The 20,492-nt window shown below is 37.8% G+C and overlaps 1 protein-coding gene across 4 annotated transcripts in view; it reads right to left on the reverse strand.

Annotated features, from left to right (window-relative positions):
- Positions 1-385: 385 nt before the first annotated feature.
- The window catches only part of TRMT9B (tRNA methyltransferase 9B (putative)), a 127,250-nt gene continuing 107,143 nt past the window's right edge, over positions 386-20,492 (reverse strand). For 3 of the 4 annotated variants that reach the window (XM_033060242.2, XM_033060241.2, XM_033060240.1), the window contains 3 exons: positions 11,192-11,346; positions 8,109-8,282; positions 386-4,843 (listed from right to left, as the gene is read on the reverse strand). In XM_033060242.2, the coding sequence (XP_032916133.1) occupies positions 3,804-4,843; positions 8,109-8,282; positions 11,192-11,346 (1,369 nt within the window). In that variant the 3' untranslated portion in view covers positions 386-3,803. Of the gene's footprint in view, positions 4,844-8,108; positions 8,283-11,191; positions 11,347-17,838; positions 17,974-20,492 lie in introns of all 4 variants that reach the window. The other variant, XM_033060243.1, reaches the window with a different exon arrangement.

Raw genomic sequence — 20,492 nt, forward strand, 5'->3', positions numbered from 1 at the left:
GGATGTGAATGAAGTCTGATGGGCACATGACACAGCAGAGAGGGTACAGGATCAGAGCTATTATTTCTACTCAGATCCTACCCAAGCAGTTCACTAGCAATATTTTGCTGGTGGAATATATGCAACTCTTCACTCAGCATTTTGAACTGTGCTCCTAAGTAACCTGTATAAAAATAAGTACCAGAAAAGTCTGCTAGAATGTTTTTAGCCTTCATTTCTCAACTGTGATTTTAAAATTCGTACATGACGAGTTTGGAAGAAAGTAAATTAGTCAGTGTTGGTACCAAAAAAATGACATAGGTTCACTTCTAATAGAAATATTTATCAACTTATTAGACCTGCAAAATCCATTTATTTATCCATTTATTAGTCCTGCAAAAATAAGTCTGCTCAATGTATTTTTTTATTGCAGTTGTGGTGCCAAGCAATAGGACAAGATGCAATGGGCACAAACTGGTACACAGAAGTTCCACCTGAATTAATTTTGTAAGAAACCAGGGCATCTTTCTTATGTCATGAAAACTTCTCCACATGCCTTTTAGTGCTACCTAAGTATCTTAGGAGTAATTCAAGCCCACTAAAGCCAGAAGCAAGTTTTGTATCAGCAGACTTGAGACGAGACTATTGCCCAATTGTCAGACAAGCAATGTAAAAACACATTTGCCTTTTTGCCTTGTAACAGTCAGATCTTTCAGTCTTGACATAGCTGAAAGTTTAAGCATTCAAGGACAGCTGGGGTTTTTTTTTACTTATTCATTCATTTACTACTGTATATATTCATTTTTAATGGTATACCCACTTCTCTGAGCACATTAACTTTGTCTGTAAGCTATTATTCTGGGATCACATGAATTCTGCTGGAAATTACCTTTAGCTGAAGGTGAGCCTCCGGAAAAGAAAAGCCACTCAAGAGAGATCTTCACCATGCTCTGAGTAAGGTAATCTGGCTTATGAGATGATAAAGCTGTTACAGATCCAGGCAGCCTCGATTAATAAATGGGAGACTGCCTATAAGAATAAAGGTTTGCTGTGAAGACTTCACAGTCCTGACCTCAGCTGACTGACCCCATTCCATAAAAAATTATATTATATGGTGATGATACACCCTCAGAGGAAAACTGAATACTGGGGGAAGAAAAAAAAGAAGCTGCTTACCAAACCTCTCCTTCTCCCAGGAATTTATAAGATTACAATCCAAACTTAGCATCAACTGAAAACATGAGAAAATTCAATACAGAAATAAGTATTTGTGAAAAGCATCCCCAGGCAAGAACCTCAAACCAAATAATGCACGGAAAGTCTACAAACACAAAAGTGGTTCAAAGTACTTCAGCAGCTTTGAGGGGACAACTCTTATTCAAAAAGATAGAGCAGGAAGTTTTAACTGGAACTGACACAGATTCAGTCTCTTGCAGGGATAATAAGCCTATATTCTAAGGAGAATGGACACTTTTCTTTCTTGGTTTACCCCAAATTTTATCAGTCCACTTAACAGTGAACACGCCACAGTCAGACTGTCGAAGTTCATACAACAAAATTGTGATGTTCTTTCTCCCAAATAACTAAATCCAGCTGTCAGTTAAGATTAATAATACTTAATAAATATTTTTATATGTGTGTAATAAAGCTTCTGCACACTGGCATTTAGGGATGAAGTTTCAGAATTGGATATAGGATGATAATAATCTACCTCTTTCTTGAATGCAGACCAAATTCCAGAATTGCTGAATATCCACTGGCATACTTTATCTGAAAGCAATTGACTTCTCTTCTAAAACTCTCAAGCTCATCCAGAAATTTCCAATAAAAGAGGCAGGCCTCCCCTGTGTGACACAACCATGTTGCAAAGAGATGGGGAGCTCAGCACAATCCATGCTGGCTCTGCAATATGGGTACTTTGGCACTAAATCTGGAGCCTGAGGATGCAGCAGGTGCAGCCCCCTCGGCCAGGAGCAGCTGGACCCAGTGAGGCAGGGAATATTGCCCATTTTCTGAAGTATGGCTCATACACAGCAACTGAAAGCCACAGCCCCAGGCTGTATTGAAAGTTTAGATTAGAGTGTAAGGTATTTCAGAAGTCTCAAATGCATGGTTCTCTGGCCATACTTTTATTTTCAAAGGCCTATGGGGAGAGCAAGTGATATAGACCCAGGAAGCATAAAGTATAGGGATCCCAAGCTATGAGGAAGACAAAAATGATTGAGGACATTGCTCCAGTAAATAAATCTACAATACATTACCATGTGGCAATTAACAGCTGGGAAGCTACATCAAAAAATACCCTGCACCATCAAGGTTTTCTACTGAACAATCCCAAATCCACCTGCTCATGCAGCATAGACTGGGAAAGTTTGGCATTTGGCATTTCACTCCTATTGCCTGGTATTCAAAGCCACTCGCTCAAGAATAGGGCAGACATCTTAATTATATAGCTCTTTAAAACTGCTGCAACAAAAGCAAACCCCTTTTGTTCTTTTTTTTCTGGTGGGCAGGAATCTGTGCAGTTCCATTAAAGGTCACAAAATCACACCAGCTGAAGATATGCCCTGCACTGCAACCACTGACTATGAATGGAGCCTAGGAATGGGTAACTGTGCTGGAGGCAATTAGCCTCTTCTAGCCCTGCTCCTGTTGGCAGTTCCACTACTGATCTTCTGAAGCAGGTGTTTTTTATCCCCAGCACTATAAACTGCTACAACCTAGTACAGATGAATAGTGATGGTATGTCTTGGAGGGAACAGGAAAGTTGTGCAAACATTTTATTATCACTTAGGTCTCAAAAGATTCATTTAAATGTCACAAGACAAGAATTTGTGTTTTATGTGCAAACTGGGCTTATCCTCTTCCTGTGTACATTATTTAACACACCATTAATATATATTCTCATGTCTGTGAACAAGAAAAGTAAATATGGCAGCTGACCAGATATGCACTGGATTTTTATTGATTTAATCTTAGCTTCCCAGACTTATCAAAAGATATATGTATTTCAAGGATTTGATATTTTCAAACTTTAAATGATACTCACGCTCTCACAAATCCCTCTGACTTTTACATACACATAACCAATGAAAAACTACAGCAAAGGAAATTAAGATAAAGTATTTGTGAGAGTTAACATATAGAACTTCACCTGCACCTGAGAAACAAATTAAATTATTTTTAAAACAGAAGTAAAAAATACTGTCCAAAATCTGTGCTGTCATTTGCTCCCAAATACAAACATCAAATGATAGAATACACAGAGCTTGTTTGGTACACAGTTTTTTGCCCATTAATACCTCTACTCCCAGCTAAGAAGCACTGGGACCATGCTTGCTCCCAGTTCTACAGCATGCACTCTATCAGTGTACAGTCAAGCACAATTTTAGACATAGTGTTTATGTGTCATTTATACGACTTCAGGAATAGGGAGCAATATGACAAACTTCTGGCATCTGAAGAACAAAGACTAGACTTTCTACTGATAGGATATTTCTCATAAAAGATGCTCCGATCCTTGTTTTATAAAAAGGTTTATTTCTCAGTAGAAAAGTATATTTTAAAACACATTTATTTGCTAACAGCAATATAAAACTCTACAGTTTTAACTTCATAAAAGTTTAACAAAACATAAATATTGTCTACCACTTACATTCCTATATACAGACCTTGCATTAGCTAGTTAAATAGTTGAGAGATAATAACTCAAAAATGAATGACAACTACAAGATTCAAATTCCATGTCACACTGCTCAATCACAGTAACACAAGGAAGAGTTTAAAATCCTCAGTCGCTGGATTCTGCTTTGTTCTCTTTATAGCTATGCTCCTCTTCTCTCTGCAATAATGCACCAGTTCCCATGGTCGTAGCAGGAAGAAAGTATCTGAAGCTCAGGCACATTCTCTTCTACCAGAGAACACAGCTCCCCTTCCCGAAAAACATGGTAATAACGCATGAAGGCCTTTGGATCCAACATGGCATCAGTTTGGTCCCCAACAGACACTGCTGAATCCAAAGCTGAGTCTGTGGAGTCAGTTGTTGAAGTTCTTTTGAAAAACTTGTTGGCATCAGACTTACCAGCATCGTCTTTATTACAGCCACAGGTGCAGTCCCTGTCTTCCACTGGGCCATTTACAAAAGAAGCTTTGTCCCCCTTGCTCTGAACTACACTTTGGTGTCCCCCATTTAAACTTAGATCCTTCAGTGCACCTGTGGCTGGTGACCACTGGGGTTTTCTGAGAGACAGGTTTTCCACAAACACATCATCATAATCATCTAAACTTTGTTCATTTAACAGTGCCCCATGGTGCCCTAAATCCAAACTGCAGTGTCGCGAGTGCTGAATGGGTACGGTAGTGTTTGCCCACACTCCTTCATGTTTCAGCTGCTTCATTTTGTCACTTTGCTTTCTCAGGGCTGATTCATCAAGGGATCTGGAGAAAAACCATGAGCGGAAAGATCTTCCTAGAGCACTGTAAAATCTGTTTTCTTCCTCAGAAATTTTCATGCAGCAGGCTCTGGGTAAGCAATGGTCCATATCATGGGAATGTTTTGAATCAGTTTCTGGCTGCAGATTGTTTTGGTAGCTGCACTCAGAGATGACAAGCTGTGAAGGGTGTATATCTTGGCCTTTTGCAGTAGGGATAAATTCACCCTTATCTCCAGATTGACTTGATTCTGAAAAATGGCGTGAGCACAAGGCCTTGTTCCACGGAACAAATACATCTTGTTTCTCAAAGCGACGGTTCTTTTGTTCCATAGCCCAAACATAAATCATTATTTGGCCTCCAGGTGTCAATATCCTTGCCATTTCCTTTATTGCTTTGATTCTTCTTTGTTTAGTTGAGAAATGATGTATCACTATGAAAAAAAGAAAGGTATTATGCATTGAATATTAGTAAGGACAAAGCATTTCCATCTTCAACCTGTTCTACATGTTCACAAATTATCACTTGCTGCAAGTCAGCAACAGTGCTGAATTTATGGGTACCGCAATGGAAGTTTACCTCAGAATGCTCTCTTTTATGATTATGTTCCATGGACAAAAAGAGGAAAATATGGAAGGAGGAAATTACAGTAATTTCACGACCATAAGGCGCACCGGACTATAAGGCGCACCCCCGGGGAGTCGGCAAAATTCGCAACCTTGTATATCAGATAAGGCGCACCAGACTATAAGGCGCACTTTTTTTTGCAGTGAGGCTCCGCCCCCAGCTCCCTCCGCGCGGTTGCTGGCCGAGGCCCCCGGGCCTGTCTGTACCTGGTGGGGCTGGGGCATGCCCGCCGCCCCCCGTGCTGCCTCCATGGGGCCAGGGAGTGCCTCTGGAGGGGTGGCCCCACCTCCACGGGGCCGGGGCGTGCCCGCCGCTGCTCTGCCCTGCCTCCACCTGGCAGCCATGGTCCTGCCGGCTCCCCCCGCGGCTTGCAGCTCTCACTTCTGGGTAGGCAAATTTCTGAACTTTGTCCATCAGATAAGACGCATCGGACTATAAGGTGCACTTCCAGGTTTGGGGGAAAATTTTAGTCAAAAGGGTGTGCCTTATAGTCGTGAAATTACTGTAATCTCATCTCAAAACAGGGATTCAAGAAAAGTCAGGCATATAAACTGGAGGTTCCTGTTTCTCTGCATAACCTATAACATATTATAACATGTGGCAAGCTTTCACTTAAATGCCTGGCTTTTAGGTGAATTAAATAGCATCACGTTGACTTTAGTTTTTAGAATAATTTTCAGACTTATCTTACTAAAAATAGAAAATCTTTTCACCATGTAACAAATACGGCAAAATGTAGTATCATTAAAAAGATACTTTGAATTTTTACATCAGCACACTTGCAAAAGATCTAGTGAGAAAATTTAGACAAATATTCACCGTTGCTTTAATTTTGTAAAATTAAATTTAATTTTTGTAAAAAGGAATGTCTACATTGCATGTCACAACTTTTTTTGTTTTTACATTGCATTATGCTAGCAAAAAATAATGTCAAATTTAAAATAAAAATTTTGATAACTATACCTGGATTGTCTTTCCAGAACAATTTCCACATTTCCAAATTTCACTCCAATGTGAAAGGACACTACATTTCAAGATTTCTACATTATTTCTATCTTTCTAGTCACCTGGAGTACGAATGAGCCAATACTATAGAATAGTAAGAATAGCTAAGAGAACTGTTTTCTCTCTAAACTCTCGGAGGCATTAACCTGTACTGAGCTTGGACACATTGGTCATGTTGTTCTATATGTCATTAGTACTAGATTAGATTCAGTGATGTAAAGAGGACTGATTCCACAATTTGTTTGAAGCGGACTTGGAGCCAGCCACTTCTACATGAAAAACATTCAATTTACCTATGGAACAGCAGATAATAGAGTATGTTCTCAGCTGAAGACATTTCTCTATAAATTCAGAAAAATTTGATTCAATGTGCTGCTTGACAGTAGCCAATTCTAGTTGTAGAAACAGTGTTAATTCAACACTGCAGTTATGAAAAGTGCATCCAACTAGTCCTGTCTTTATTCAAAATAATGATTAAATTACCAAGGGAGAAAAAAGATGTAGCTTTATTATCACAACCCAAGAAAAGTATTCTTGGCAGTAAATATTAACAAGGCTCTCACAGGCTGCTAAGAATACAAAATAGACAACTCTGAGAAGAGTTTCCCATCTATGGGAACAAGCACATCAGTGCTTGTTTCCAGGTTCTCCTGACTCTGATGAATCTTTTCTCAAACTTTGAAAAAAAAATTTTGAAAAATCAATTTTTTTTGTGTGGGAGAGGGAGAAGGGAACTGATATTTTCTTATACTGGAGTTAGGCCATATATCACCACACAACCTCCTGCAAAATTTTATCAAAACTGACAGAGACAGCATACACATACAAGCTTGGTTTACCAGAAAGAAACAACAGTCAACCAACAGAATCTGTGCAAACTCTTCAATGGGTTAAATATTCCTTCTGGTAAGAATCACTCCGGTGGTTCTGCAGAAAAATCAATCCTATAAACATAATTATACCAGAAAATCCAAGAAGAGTACTTGACTAAGTACATAAATACTTTTTTTTCTCTGTAATAGGATGAAAACCACTTTATTTAGAATTAGATGGACACAGGCATACTATGTCTCTATTCAAGAGGGATTAAAATCCACTATTGTTAAATGTACTGAAATAGCGTGTGAACTTTTAAACTTGTCAGGCTTATAATTGATATAAACGCTAGATAGGTATGCTATCCTTCAGAGTCAGCTGATCTGATAAGCACTGAAATTATGCTACAAGACCTAAAATGTGGGTAGGGCTCACTGGTTAACTATCCAACATGAAAGCAAAGTAATGATTACTGCTTGTGATTTAGTCAGTCTTTCCTTCCACCTGTTTATGTAAAAGATACATTTTAAAATTGATTTCCATCACATTTCAAGTAGTTTGTTGATTGCTATCAATAGTAATTATCATGCTTCGTACTTTTGCTGATGCATTTAAAAACCCTGAAAGAAGATCAGTCAAGACTAGACCAAACAATGTAGACTGTAAATATACTCTAGCTATTTTTTTATCTACACTTGTCAAATGATACTTCTCAAATTACAAGTAGTATTTTCGATAAGAGAGGTCAGAAGAGTTAAGTTGCTGAGATGCTCTGGTCATTTTAGAGAACAAGTGCTTGTATGACTCTTATGACTAAGAGAAATCTGAATTCATAACTTATAATAGTTAATGTGAGTTCCAAGTTATACCATAAAGTTTTCATTTCAGTGCATTTGCTGACCAAAACAGATCCTATGGAGAAACCAGGAGTCTGTCTTGAGCATCCAATCTGCTTAAGCTTTGAGCAGCCATCTTTAGATTAGCTTCCACTTGTTTAAAATGCATGCTGGAAGGAAATACTTTGTCTACCACATATAAACATACAATTGATATGCATATTTCCTTGGTCAACACTGCCTTGAGTAATGGGAGTTTTGTTTTTTAATGTTGATTACATTTATTTCAGTTATATCTCCCGTGATTCTAAGGAACTGTTTCAAAACAGTTAAATGAAATGAAGCCACAGGAAAAGAAAAGAATGCTCAGAAATTCTCATTTGTTAGGGCCAGGATGCAGGAATGCTGTCTTACCTCCAATTGAAATGACTGCATTGAAGCACTGATCCCTAAAGGGAAGGTTAAGGTTGTCACACACCAGCACTTCATCACCTTTCTTCCTTGCAATTTCTACCAGTCCTTCACAGTAATCACAGCCCAGATTATACACCTGACTGTTGACACTCAGATATTTTCCAGTTCCACAACCTAAAAAAAAGGATACCAGGTCAGAAGCCATATATTCCAAACATTTGCTCTCCCACCCAAAGCAGTGAAAATAATATGAGGGCTTTCCTAATCCTAAATTGTCCTGGAAAACAAAATGAGGGTTTGTGCTGACTAGCCTAACTGCTGCAGGGTTCATTTGGACTATTGAAATTGTATGTTCATACTATTAGGATTGTAACAGTACCAACATCACTAACAAAAGTACTCATTACACAGCCCTGTATAATAGCAGGTGATCTGCATTTCTGTGGGGAACAAGGATAAGTGCAGGTGGGAGGAGGAAGGAATGGTCCTCTGTAGCCACTAGTGTGGCTTTGAGAATAAAAACCCAACCATGCTGCTTCATACTGAGCCTTTATATAGTCTGGTATCCTGTGACCAACAATGAGCATAAACAGGTGCCCAGGAGAAGGTAAAAAAAGGATCAGCATTAAGGCCCCTTTCCTTAGTACTGTTCCAGCTTCCAACTCTTTTCTGTCCAGGGGATTTCCCAAAGCCAGAGTGTTATGTCTTTTCAGTGATCTGCAACAGATTCCTTTGCTTAACCCCATGCAGTACTTTTCCAGTGCATGCCATTTCTCTCCAAGAAGTCCTAAACCATAAATGTCACTGACACAAGTCAGAGTGGAAAATTTTTACTTTAGATACAGATGCAAAAATAACCATAAATCACAAAAGTTCTTTCCATATTGCAGGCACATCCTCTTTTTGTCTTTGTGCCAATGCATTATAATCCATGTAAATGTAATGAACTGTTCCAGAATGTCTTCCACCTAAAAGTCTGTCTTCTCAAGGACTATGCTGTATTAAATTGAAATCTTTCAGAGGATCCCTCAATGCCTTATGTATAACAAGCACTTTTCAGAATTATACTGGGAGCCGCTCATGGCAGCTCTAGGTCACTAGTGAGGAATAATTTCTGAAAGTTGACAGCCAAGCAACGGGGTAGCAGCTTGGCAAAGAGAATCATCTAAGTATTGGTAATTCAATTTAAAGGCCTGGAGTTATCTTTAGAAACATCACTGCTTCTTGCAGCGCTGCTGCTCTCGGTGATGTTAATGTGCACCATTATCTAGAGAGACAGCACAGGAACTATTGCAGAACAGAACAACACTTCAGTGCTGAAAAAGAGTGTATTTCTCAGCTAAAAGCAAGCCCTATTCTTTGAAGTAACACTTGAGAGGAATGGAAAATACTAATACTGCTAATGCAGTTCAAGGAATATATGCAATAATACATGAAGCTCTGAATGTTAGAAAACCACGACTTCTAAAAAATTGTATAAATTATTATTTATTATTGTTCCCCTATGCAGAGGAACACATTTATTCAACCATCATTAATTTGCAAGATTCAGTTGCTTAATAGGTGGCTTTTGGTGAAGTGCTTTTTAATCACTATGAGTTTCTGGAAGTACAGGGTCCTCTCTGGAATTAAGTTGAATAGTGTCAATAATCCCAGTACTATAAAAATCTACATTTGTCAGACATTCCCTTTTAAACAAGTCATCAGGAAGAGTATTCCTTCATGAAGCTAACAATGGCCAAACTATTTTCATGTGTTTTGATCAATGAAAAATAGTAAGGCAAATACACAAAATAATATTTTAATAAAACTAGTATTAAACTGAAAATTACCAATTAAAGATCTCATTTTGAAAATTTTAGTGCCACTAGGCACTAGTGCCACTTTAGTGTGACTTCTCCTTAAATACATGCCAAAAGTAAACACTATAGTCAGATTCCTGAGGATTTTGTTAAACCTCATAAAAGAAGATACCTTGTGTGCCTTAATGGGAATATTCTTATTGGCAACTGTAAGGACTGATCTTCTCTTCAGATAAGACTGACTGCTGATAAAGCCTCAAAGAACTTCAGCAAAGATGCAAATTACTTCTGTTGAGGTAGCAACAATTTTGGCTGAGATATAGCCATTTAACTCTCAGTTGAGTGAGTGTATGCCATAGGATATTTCCTGAGATTCTTAGTGACAATGGTGCAGACATATAAAAAGAGCTACATGATGGAAATAACACCAATCGAGTATTTTTGGTGCAGTGCCCAACAGCAGCAGAACTACAAATTATCTTCTGATTACGGCCTACAGCATATTCAAATCATGTTTTTCTCTTATAGGATAAAGCAGATGCATAATTTAATGTACACATTTGTTAAACCTTGCTGTGTAAAAATATTTTATTAGTTTAAACAGTACAGAAAACACAATGGTGTGAATGAGCATATTTTTTGCAATGATGCACTGTATAGGACTGAAGTCATCATTCAAGCAAAGGAAACACGCAAGCACCTGGAAACCCCTGGAAAGTGTGCAGAAGCAACAGAAAATTCAGGTATAAGTACTACCTGTGGGGAAGACAATGCCATAGCAGGAAAATGAGGTTTTGTATCATAAGGAGATTCTCAGATCTATTTTTAAAAAATATTTTTAATGGCAATCACATCAGAAGATTTCTCTTTATAAAAAGCCTTGCTAGGAGGAGCTTTAGAACAAATGAAAACCAATAAATTTCAGATTGGTACTACATAAAGCAAGTGATCTAAAGAAACTGAAACATTAAATAATTGGGTTATTAACATAATTTTTTCAAAAGGGCTCCAGGGGAATGATAGATCATTAAGACAGTGGGTAAATGGATAGATTTAGACTTAGCTCAACAAAAATTTGGGAAAAAAATTATTTACTGTCTACATGATACACTGCCAAAGAATTTAAAGAGGTGGTATATGACATCTAGCATTGGGGCTTTAAAACAATTTTAAAACAGATTTAAACAAGTTAAACAGTTGATCTGAAGGCTAAATATGATTAACAGGTAAACTAACAAAGCTTATAAATAATCTTTCATGCCACCTCAAAGAATGGCTTACCTATATCAACAACGAGACTGCCAGGCTTTTGTTCCAGCAGAAAGTTCCGAACACGAGGCCATGCTTTGGTCTGCAGATCACTAAAGTAGGCAGCTGTATTCTCATACACACTGTGCACGTGCTGCTTTTCTAGTTGGGTAGCCTCATGTTCCATCCTGGAAACATCATGAAGATTATGTATAACAAAACACAAACGGTTGCAGCATAGACTTTACATTTTATAGGCATGCATAATTCAGGATCTTAAACATTCATATTATTAAAGTTATTACATCCATCTAGCAGCCATATCTATAAAATAGTCTTTACTCAAATGATCTGATTTTATTTCATGAAAGTCAAGAAAAAATGTGACTGTATCACCTGCCTTGTGAAGCATTATGTAACTGCACATGCCTATGCAATAATAAGCACATTCCCAAGTTCACCAATATATTAGAAGCTTATCTGGTGCAAAAGAGAGCTCTTATTCAGTGAAAGTGCAGAATATTTACAGAATCATAGAATAATTTAGCTCAGAATCAGTCCAACCAGTTGTGAACAGGATTTTAAAAACCAACTTCCCTGTTGTTGCCAATGTGAATAGGCAAACTACTAATATGTTATTTGCAATACAGCCTGGTCCCTGAAACCTAAGCCCCTAAATCATGCATAAGTTATTTGTGGTTTATCAGCCCTCTAGAAGTGATTAGTTTGCTACAATTTTCAGCAACAAAATCTCAATTTCCCTACTTCACTATCTTCATGCCTGAGCACAGTATTTTAGTTTAGTGATTTGGGAAGTGGTATCTTCTTAAACCTTAAGTATTACCCCTAAGCCCATATAGAACACCAAGTGGATTCAGACACTGAATCTCTTCATACAGAATCTTACATCTTCCTCAATCTATCCTCTCATTCAAGGACCAAACAGGCCAGGTTTGAATAGCTGACGAAGGCTGATGAGATTACATTTCAAAGTGTTAAGGCATTCTTCAAACTAATTTAAACTGCCTGTTTATTTGGGAAATATTGCTACCCATTATTAAAACAAAACTTATTCAATTGTCCAAGAGTTCAACACAGATTAAAGCCTGTTTCCAAACATTCAAAAGACTAAGCAATGTATTATCAAGATAAAATCATAACAGTGACTCCTTTGACTGCATTTGAAAAGGTCAGAAGCCAAGACTTTAATTTACTTTCCTTGATTTTCAAGTAATATACATTTAGGAACCATAATAAAAATTTCTTCTTCCTGTCACTTTTAGTATTGAAATACATTAGTATGAGAAAAAAATACAAGAATATATGAGAAATTATGATATATATGAGAAAAAAAAAGTAATTTTTTTTTAAATGTATGTGTAATAAATAATGTGAGCTGTCACTGCAGCTATTCAACATAATCTGTCCTACACTTGTCCTACAAATACAATATTTTTAATTTTAAAAATGGGAGTTAATCCCAGTGACTGAAAAAAACAACGTACTTCTGAAAAAACAACTACGCATGTTTACAGAATAGTATGTAAGGCTTGATCCATTTCACTGGTACTGTGTAAAGGTGGGGACAAATTCTTAACAATTTTCAGTCGATTCTGACTGTAGTATCTATGAATATCTCTCTTTAAAACATTTATGTTCAGTATTTTCTCAATACTTAATCTTTTTTCTACAATCTACAATTTTGTTTTATCCTGCATTAGCTCACCTTTTACAAGGTGAATGTACACATATACATAAAAATTAAATTCTGAAACAGTATAGTACATTGCTAATAGGCACATTTTCAGTTTCACTGAAGAGTGAAAAGCTGTAACAGACTGAACAAAAGAAGCAACATAGACTTGAAATTATATTACATGTGCCAGAAGTTACTCAGTCAGAACTTTTCTCAGAATCCATTTCAAGTTATGCTGTCACATAGAATGGGTTAGTTCCAGTAATTTCAAGTAAGTATTCCTTAGAGTCAAAAGATCAATCCTTTGTTTTTATTTGACTGTTAAATAAAATAAATTAGGTATTTTGTGTCTCCAGTCTTTTTTCTCTGCCTCAAAACATACTCTGTTTGGTTGTTCAACTGCCTAGGAGTCCTCTATTTATAAGTAGTAACTCCAAAGACTAACAACCATTTCTTTTATTTTGTTGCCTGATAACCTCCTTGCTATAATTTATATTTCTTGTTTAGTTACTATGTGGTTCAACGTATCCAAGTGCTTTCTTTTATCTTTCTACTTGAAGCTCTTTGTTCAATTTTTGCAGTTCTTAAAAAAAAAACCTGAAAAGGCAGAATGTTTTCAACCATTCATACTGAATTCCAAACTGTCTTTTTTTCTCTATTTTCCTAAAATGTCTACATTGAATTCCAGTGCAGACTGAGATTCGGCTTAGTTTCCTATTGAATCCTAGACCACCCTTTAACTTTCTCATTCACTGGAACTGGTACCGAGTCTTCAGCTACACGGGACATGCTGGAGACTTCCATGTATTGCAATACAGCATTAGAGGTCATTATTTTTAGACATGCTTAATAAGTATTGTCAAGAAAATAATTTGGTTATTATACAATAATGGTAGTATATGAAAAGACAAATTATTTCATGTACCATTTTGTAATAATTTCCATTCCTGCTGATTGCTTATATTTTGCAAATAATTAAGGCACATGATGAAACCAAACTTGCCAATTTGACTTTCCAGTCAAGATCCATGATACTATCAGGTTTTACATTGCAGCACGGCAGGAAATGTCCCAGCAATTAACCTCTTCACTGCAATGTTTACAAAACACATGGAACCTGTGGAGTCTGCCCAGACCTGCAGCTCTACCACCTTCACACAAGTATACTGCCACCAAAAAACTCAGATTTACATAACTTTACAAGCCAAACTCAACGTCCCTATTTCTCTTTCTAAACAAGAACAACCATTACAACTTCTTTGCTTCGAAAGTAGCAGTCAGTGCCTCTGTTGGACATGAATTGTAGAAAATGTTCATTTCATCCAACTTCTGGATTCAACTTCCTGGATAATTAAGTCTGTTTTGCAAAGCAGGTAATGAAAATCTGCCCAGAAATCCCACTGCTTCAGCATCTGCTCCAGTTCTCATTTAAGCTACCCAGAAGCTGTCTGGTAAGACCAGCAAAGAGAAGAGAAGAGAAGCAGAAGGTGATAATTATGGATGTTTTTCCCATGCTTAATTCCTCTTCTCCTGTGCTTATGTTCCTGTTAAAGGGCTCATGCAGAGGCTTGGAGCAAAGATGGGAGTGTGCAGTAAATTGGCACTGAGCTGTTCAGTCACTCTGCAGCAAGTCTTGCCAAGTCCCCAAAATGTGAATGCAGCTCAACAAACATCCACCTCCTGCAAATAAGCAGCATGGATAAAAACCGAAGAGCAGGATTCTCTTCCCTTTCAGTGCTTCCTGGGCATTCTCCTGGTGATTCGTCCATGAGACTTCAACATGCCCTTGTTGCAGCGGATCTATGAAATGAGGAAACTGGATGAAAACTGTATTTTCACTTCTGCTGAATTTGGAGGGAAATGGATCACTAGTCCATCACATATAACTGTGGCACATGAACAAACTGAAAGTAACTAGGTTGTAGTCCATTGACTTTTTCCTACACTGATCTTTTCCTTCTTTGTTAAAAACAAACAAACAAACAAAGAAACAAACAAACAAACACCAAACCTAAAATATTACACCATCCAAGAAGGTAAAAAGAATCGTACAAACACCACATATGTTTTCAGAGCTATATATCTCACTAAGGGTTCTCTGACTCTAAGGTAATCTAATTTCTTCTTTTTCCATTAACATTCTGCAACCTTTTAGATAATTAACTTTTCAAGGATACTGCTTTAACAAAATTCATGTTGCTTGTATCGTTTTTATCACTGTGGAAGTAAGAAATACATTTCAGAGAGTGACCTTGAAACGAAAACAATCAAAATTAATAACCCCCATTTCCAACATTAAAAAAAAACATGTTTGGGTTTTTGGGGGGTGTTTGAATTTTTGAATTTTTGTTACTGGTTTTGAAAGCCTGGGATTTCCTGAAACTGAAGTACAGGAGGTAGTGTTCACTCCAAAAATACTGCCTCTACCACAGTCTACCAAAAGCTTTTCACACTTACCTGCAGTTCTGAATCCCTTGCAGACCTCCTCACCTCAAGTTATCTCCCCTCAGTCACCTACGATTTTCATCTTCCATCTTCTTTTTATTTCTTACACCTTCCTCCATGTCCTTTAGCATGTGCTTTGTCAGCATGGCTATTTAGCTTGATATAATAATGTATAACACTGTGAAGTCTTGACCTGGCTCATGTCCAGCTCCTCCTTGCCTTTAAATACAGGCCAAACACAAAACCTGGTATATGTCGCAAAGCTTTTGTCAATGGCCTCTTGGAACGACCCTGTAATTTTCCTGCATTGCTCCTGTTTGAGTTGAAATCAATTGCTCTTGATTAATTTGCACCATGGGCCTTCCTTGTCTTCTCTCTTGCAACTGCCTATTTTTTCTAACCCTTTGATGAGCAGCATGAATTCACTCAATTCAGTGCAAGATTTCAGCCTGTTAATGAGGGCCTCTCTTAGATACACTCTCTTTCACATGCTGATGGGAATTCTCAATATAATTTTGGGTAAGAAGAACTGCTTCAAAGATCTAGGAAATTCAGCACAGTTGTGTCTCTCTTTGTTGCCACAGCAACATAAACCTTGATTACACATGCAACTCCAGCTATGGATGCAATAACCTAATTAATTGCTTAAATGGAACAGGATAAACCACAAGGGCTAGGTCTACATCCTCAATACCCTTCTCTCCAGCAATAACACATGCACTCATAGCTGTTACTAACACCTAAGTGAAAGGTGAGGCAGTCCAATCTGTATTTCCCCCTTCACCTCTAGAACAGGGAGAATCACCTATTCAGGGAAAAATGTTTCCAGTTTACTTCCAAAATTTACCAGTCTTTTCATTCAAATACAGGTAGCCTTAGAAAACAAACTGTACAGCCCTAGTGGTCTACAAATCAGAGTATTTTTTCATCTCCATCAGCAAAAGTCATTGCAGCCCTTCTCAAAAACAAACCTAAGATTTCTTTATCAGAACTCTGCTCACCCTTGGATTAAACTTATAAATCATAGCAGTGGCTTCCATTCTGATTAACAGTGATTTCTTGTTTCAATAATGCAGACAACAAACTGTTCTATCCTGACATACCAAACAGCTTCAGATTTGAATCATTAACCAAAGCAAGTATAATAGTAAATGCTAATGCAACAAAATAATAGGAATGCTGTCATGAACAGTTAAACTAGCTGCAATGAAAGTTTAGCAAGAGGATACAATAGGAGATGATTTGCTTACATAAGGCTAACAGCTTCAGTAATTAATTTCAACCACGCATGAACCATTATAATCCCATAAAAACGCACAGCCTGAAATCAGAGCAAGGGGAGCTCCATGCAGCTAAAACCTTTTTGAGCTGAAATCCTGATTCAAAACCTTTCCTCCAGTAAAATCTGGAAAATTCTGAAACAAAAAATAAAGAGCTGGGACACATTTGACAAGAACCACTGTTAGCTGAAGCACTAATGGCTTGATTGAAATGAAGTCACTATCATTGTATTTTTTCTTCCTAAAATACATAGAACTTTGTCCCAGCAAAACATTTAAAAGACTGCTCTTACAAGAACTTGGAAAAAATAAGCTTATAGTTCAAGCTCTAGTAACTCAAAATGACAGCCATTCACTGGCACATTAATTTTGTTAGCTTTATTTTCCAGTTCAGTCAAAATCTAGTACTATTCACTGCACATTCTTGGATCAGTTCATCATTTAATATTCTCCTTACTGTTTTGCATTTAGGGTCATAGTCTATATACCTGAAACGTTGCACTGTAAACATATTTATTTTCACTAAGTACATAAACTCCATTCTGTAGATAGGTAATGTTCTGCTAAATGAAAATGCCTTGGCCATTAAAAACTCCTGAGAGGAGGAACAGACTCTTGCAAAAGCTTCACAGTCCCTTTACGTGTCTGTTCACCTTACTATCACATCAAAACTCACAAATCACCTCCCAGCACAGAGCTCCTTCCTACTGAAGTACCACACAGTCAAAAACCTGTGATACTGTGCACTGATGTGGGTCTTCAGATCCTGCACAGAAACACTCTGTGCAGACATCAGAGGAGAAGCAAGGACTAGGAAACATTTGGCCTACTAAGCGGGAAGGAAAGGCTAATAATAAGTAGTGCTGAGAAGAGCAAAGTATTTAGGTTTTTCTTCTTCACTATTCATATTAATTGCCACCAAGTGTCAATACATCAGTGACAAAGGGCTAAGGAAATAGGGAGAGAATAGGCTGGGGCTTTTAATTTCAGGGTTTTCTAAACAACTAGCCTAATAAACAGTACGTAGGGAACAGATTGCACTGGTCTCGGATTAGACAGTCTCAGAGCCACAAGAAATCAGTTTTGAGAAACTGTGGACAACTTATACAATCCCTGGTCTCCTCGTATTCTAGTACAAAAAAATTAGAAACAGTTGTTTTAGATTTTAGAAATTACAGTAGAATGGTACAGTTGGTACCATTTGCAAGAGGATATTTACAGTGTAGTTATCAAAATTCACTATCACACGGGAAGGATACCTTGAGCAAACTTGTCCAGAAATATGCTTTGGACACTCCTCAATAATGTCTTTGTATGATACTTGCAGACAGACCAAATCATCAGGGTTCAAATGAACTGGATAATGGCATCAGAATTCAAATGTTTAAACAGATCTAGAGAGACAAAAGCAAAGCATTACTTTGCAGTAAGAATAACCAACTGCACAAAGAGAGACTGAAGAGGGCAGGATGGGATGACTGGCAGCAGTTCTGCAGAAATGGATCTGGGTTGTATAACATTTCACAGATTTAACACCATACATGCTATGTTGTTATGGTGGTTTTAGCAATATACTGTTGCCAAAAAAAACAAGAAAAGAAAAAATAAATCTGGATCAGCACACAGAAATAGGGTAGATACCTGCGAGTTACATAAAATTTTCCTTCTCCTACATTCAGCACTGCTGGATCAGGTTGAGCACTATGCCCAACTTCGAGCAAAAATAAAATATGAGAGAACAATTATGAGATACTGTATATATCTAAGAGATCTGAAATCACATAAATCCTGGGGAAAGAAATTTGTCTCACAGTGTTGGTCCAAAATGAGAGAGGACTATCTCAAAACAAGAAGGACTGTTGCAAAGCGGAGAGAAATAACTGTTTACCAAAACTGAAGGGCAGACAAAAGACCGTAGCTTAAGCTACAACAAGGAAGATACAGATAGGGCACTTTACACAAAAGATGATGTACAGAAAAGCACTGGAAATTACTGTAGACTGGGTAGGACATGGAGCCTTCACCAATGGGGTCTTAAAAATCTAAGTCAGTTAAGCACCTGTCAGGAAATTCTCTGTGCCCTGCATCAGTATCTCAAAGCCCCTGGCCATGCCAATCTACCCATAAGCTTTAAATGCAGCAATTTTTTCTCCTCGGTCACTGCATGTCTCAAACATTTGTATACAATTATCATATCTCCTCATTTTCCAGCAGTTAAGCAAGCATTAAATATTTAGTACTTTTCATATTCCTTGATGAATCAGTCAAGGTGGTCTTTTCAACAAGTATTGTTGTCATGCTAAGTATCCTCTCCATTTAGGCCAAAGGATATTTACAGGAATAATTGATTCCGGAATGTCATTTTACAGTTCTGGAATTAAGTTTTTTTTAAATTTCTTCTGTTTCCTCACACTCTGGGTTTGCATTTAGAGTACTGTTGTATTAGTTTTAATTTATATAGTATAATTCTCATTTTTTTTTCAGTCTTCACTGTTGATGCTTACATGGTGCTTAGTGTAATACACAAAAACCTTCCCATTTAAAATGATTTACAAACTGACTTAAGACATTCAATTACAGTAATTTCACGATTACAAGCTGCACTGACTATAAGCCACAACGCCGGGTGTTGGCAAACATTTGGTTCTTTGTCCATACACAAGCCGCACCCAATTATAAGCTGCTCTGTCGCTTGCCTCGGCCCGGCGCTGCCCCACGGTGGCAGGGGGGCACGGAGCCCGCTGGTACCCACGGCAGTGGTGGGAGGTGGGGATGGAGCCCGCTGGCACCCACGGCAGCGGCAGGCAGGCATGGGAGCCCCCCACCTCCCCCCGAGCTGCGGGGCCAGCAGGATGGAGCTCTCCCGCCTCTCCCCCTGCCGTGCTGCCTGCAGGGAGCCCAGCTCCACCCGCCGTGCAACAGAGTAACCAATTTGTAACAATCACATAAATGCCGGGTTTTACTGGCAGGTGCTCAACTTGGCAGTTCGCACTGACTCGGTTTGCACTTCCAGGGTTGGAAATGTCAGCAAATTATTCACATATTAGCCGCTCCTGAGTGTAAGTCGCATTTCCGATGTGGAAGCAAAATTTTGGTCAAAACAGTGCAGCTTGTATTTGTGAAATTACTGTACTTGAAAACATATTTTCTGCTGAAATCTCAGAGGCAGAAAGGTAAGTAGCACATTATCAAGTAGGATCTCAAGTGGAGGCTGTCAATGGTTACCTTTGATCTCAAGATGATATACAAAATGTTGTTTAATCAATTACAGTAATTACAGAACTACTAAGTGGTTTCTCTTGATACATTTTATAAACTACTCTTGATTATCATGTTTATTACAATTGAACATATAATTTCCTATCTTAAAATATTAATATAGAAATGTATTCAGTGTTCAGCATACTCGCCAAACATAGTTTTAAAAGAACAGATCCTACAAAACTAAAACATTTGATACACTTTTTTTTTGGTAAGTTTAAGTTATAGGAAGTGATGTATTTATATCTACTTTCTCAAAAAAGAAAAGGTGTCTCATATGTCTTTGAGGTTAGTGCTCTGAAGTGTCTTAAGTACTCTCTAACAGAAACTGGGTGCTTATGCAGCTGACAGAGGCTCCTGAAGATACACCAGTAATCCTATCAGAGTTCAGATTTAGACCTAGACACAGAAAAACTGCATTACTAAAAGGTTGAGGCGTAACCCTCTGTGAGGCCACCAACAGTTTCTTCCAACTGTAGTAGACTGAGCAGTGTGTAGGCCCAGTGGTCCTGTAGTCAAAATCCCTAGAAAAGATCCTTCATAAATCACCAGACCTTCACTCAAAGATTATTTCATTTAAAATGCATGAGTGATACCTTTTTACATAACTTGCTATTTCTAAACCCTCTATTTTAAAGATGAGAAAGGCCTT

The sequence above is a fragment of the Catharus ustulatus genome, chromosome 5 (assembly GCF_009819885.2).
Source record: "Catharus ustulatus isolate bCatUst1 chromosome 5, bCatUst1.pri.v2, whole genome shotgun sequence".
Lineage (NCBI taxonomy): Eukaryota > Metazoa > Chordata > Aves > Passeriformes > Turdidae > Catharus > Catharus ustulatus.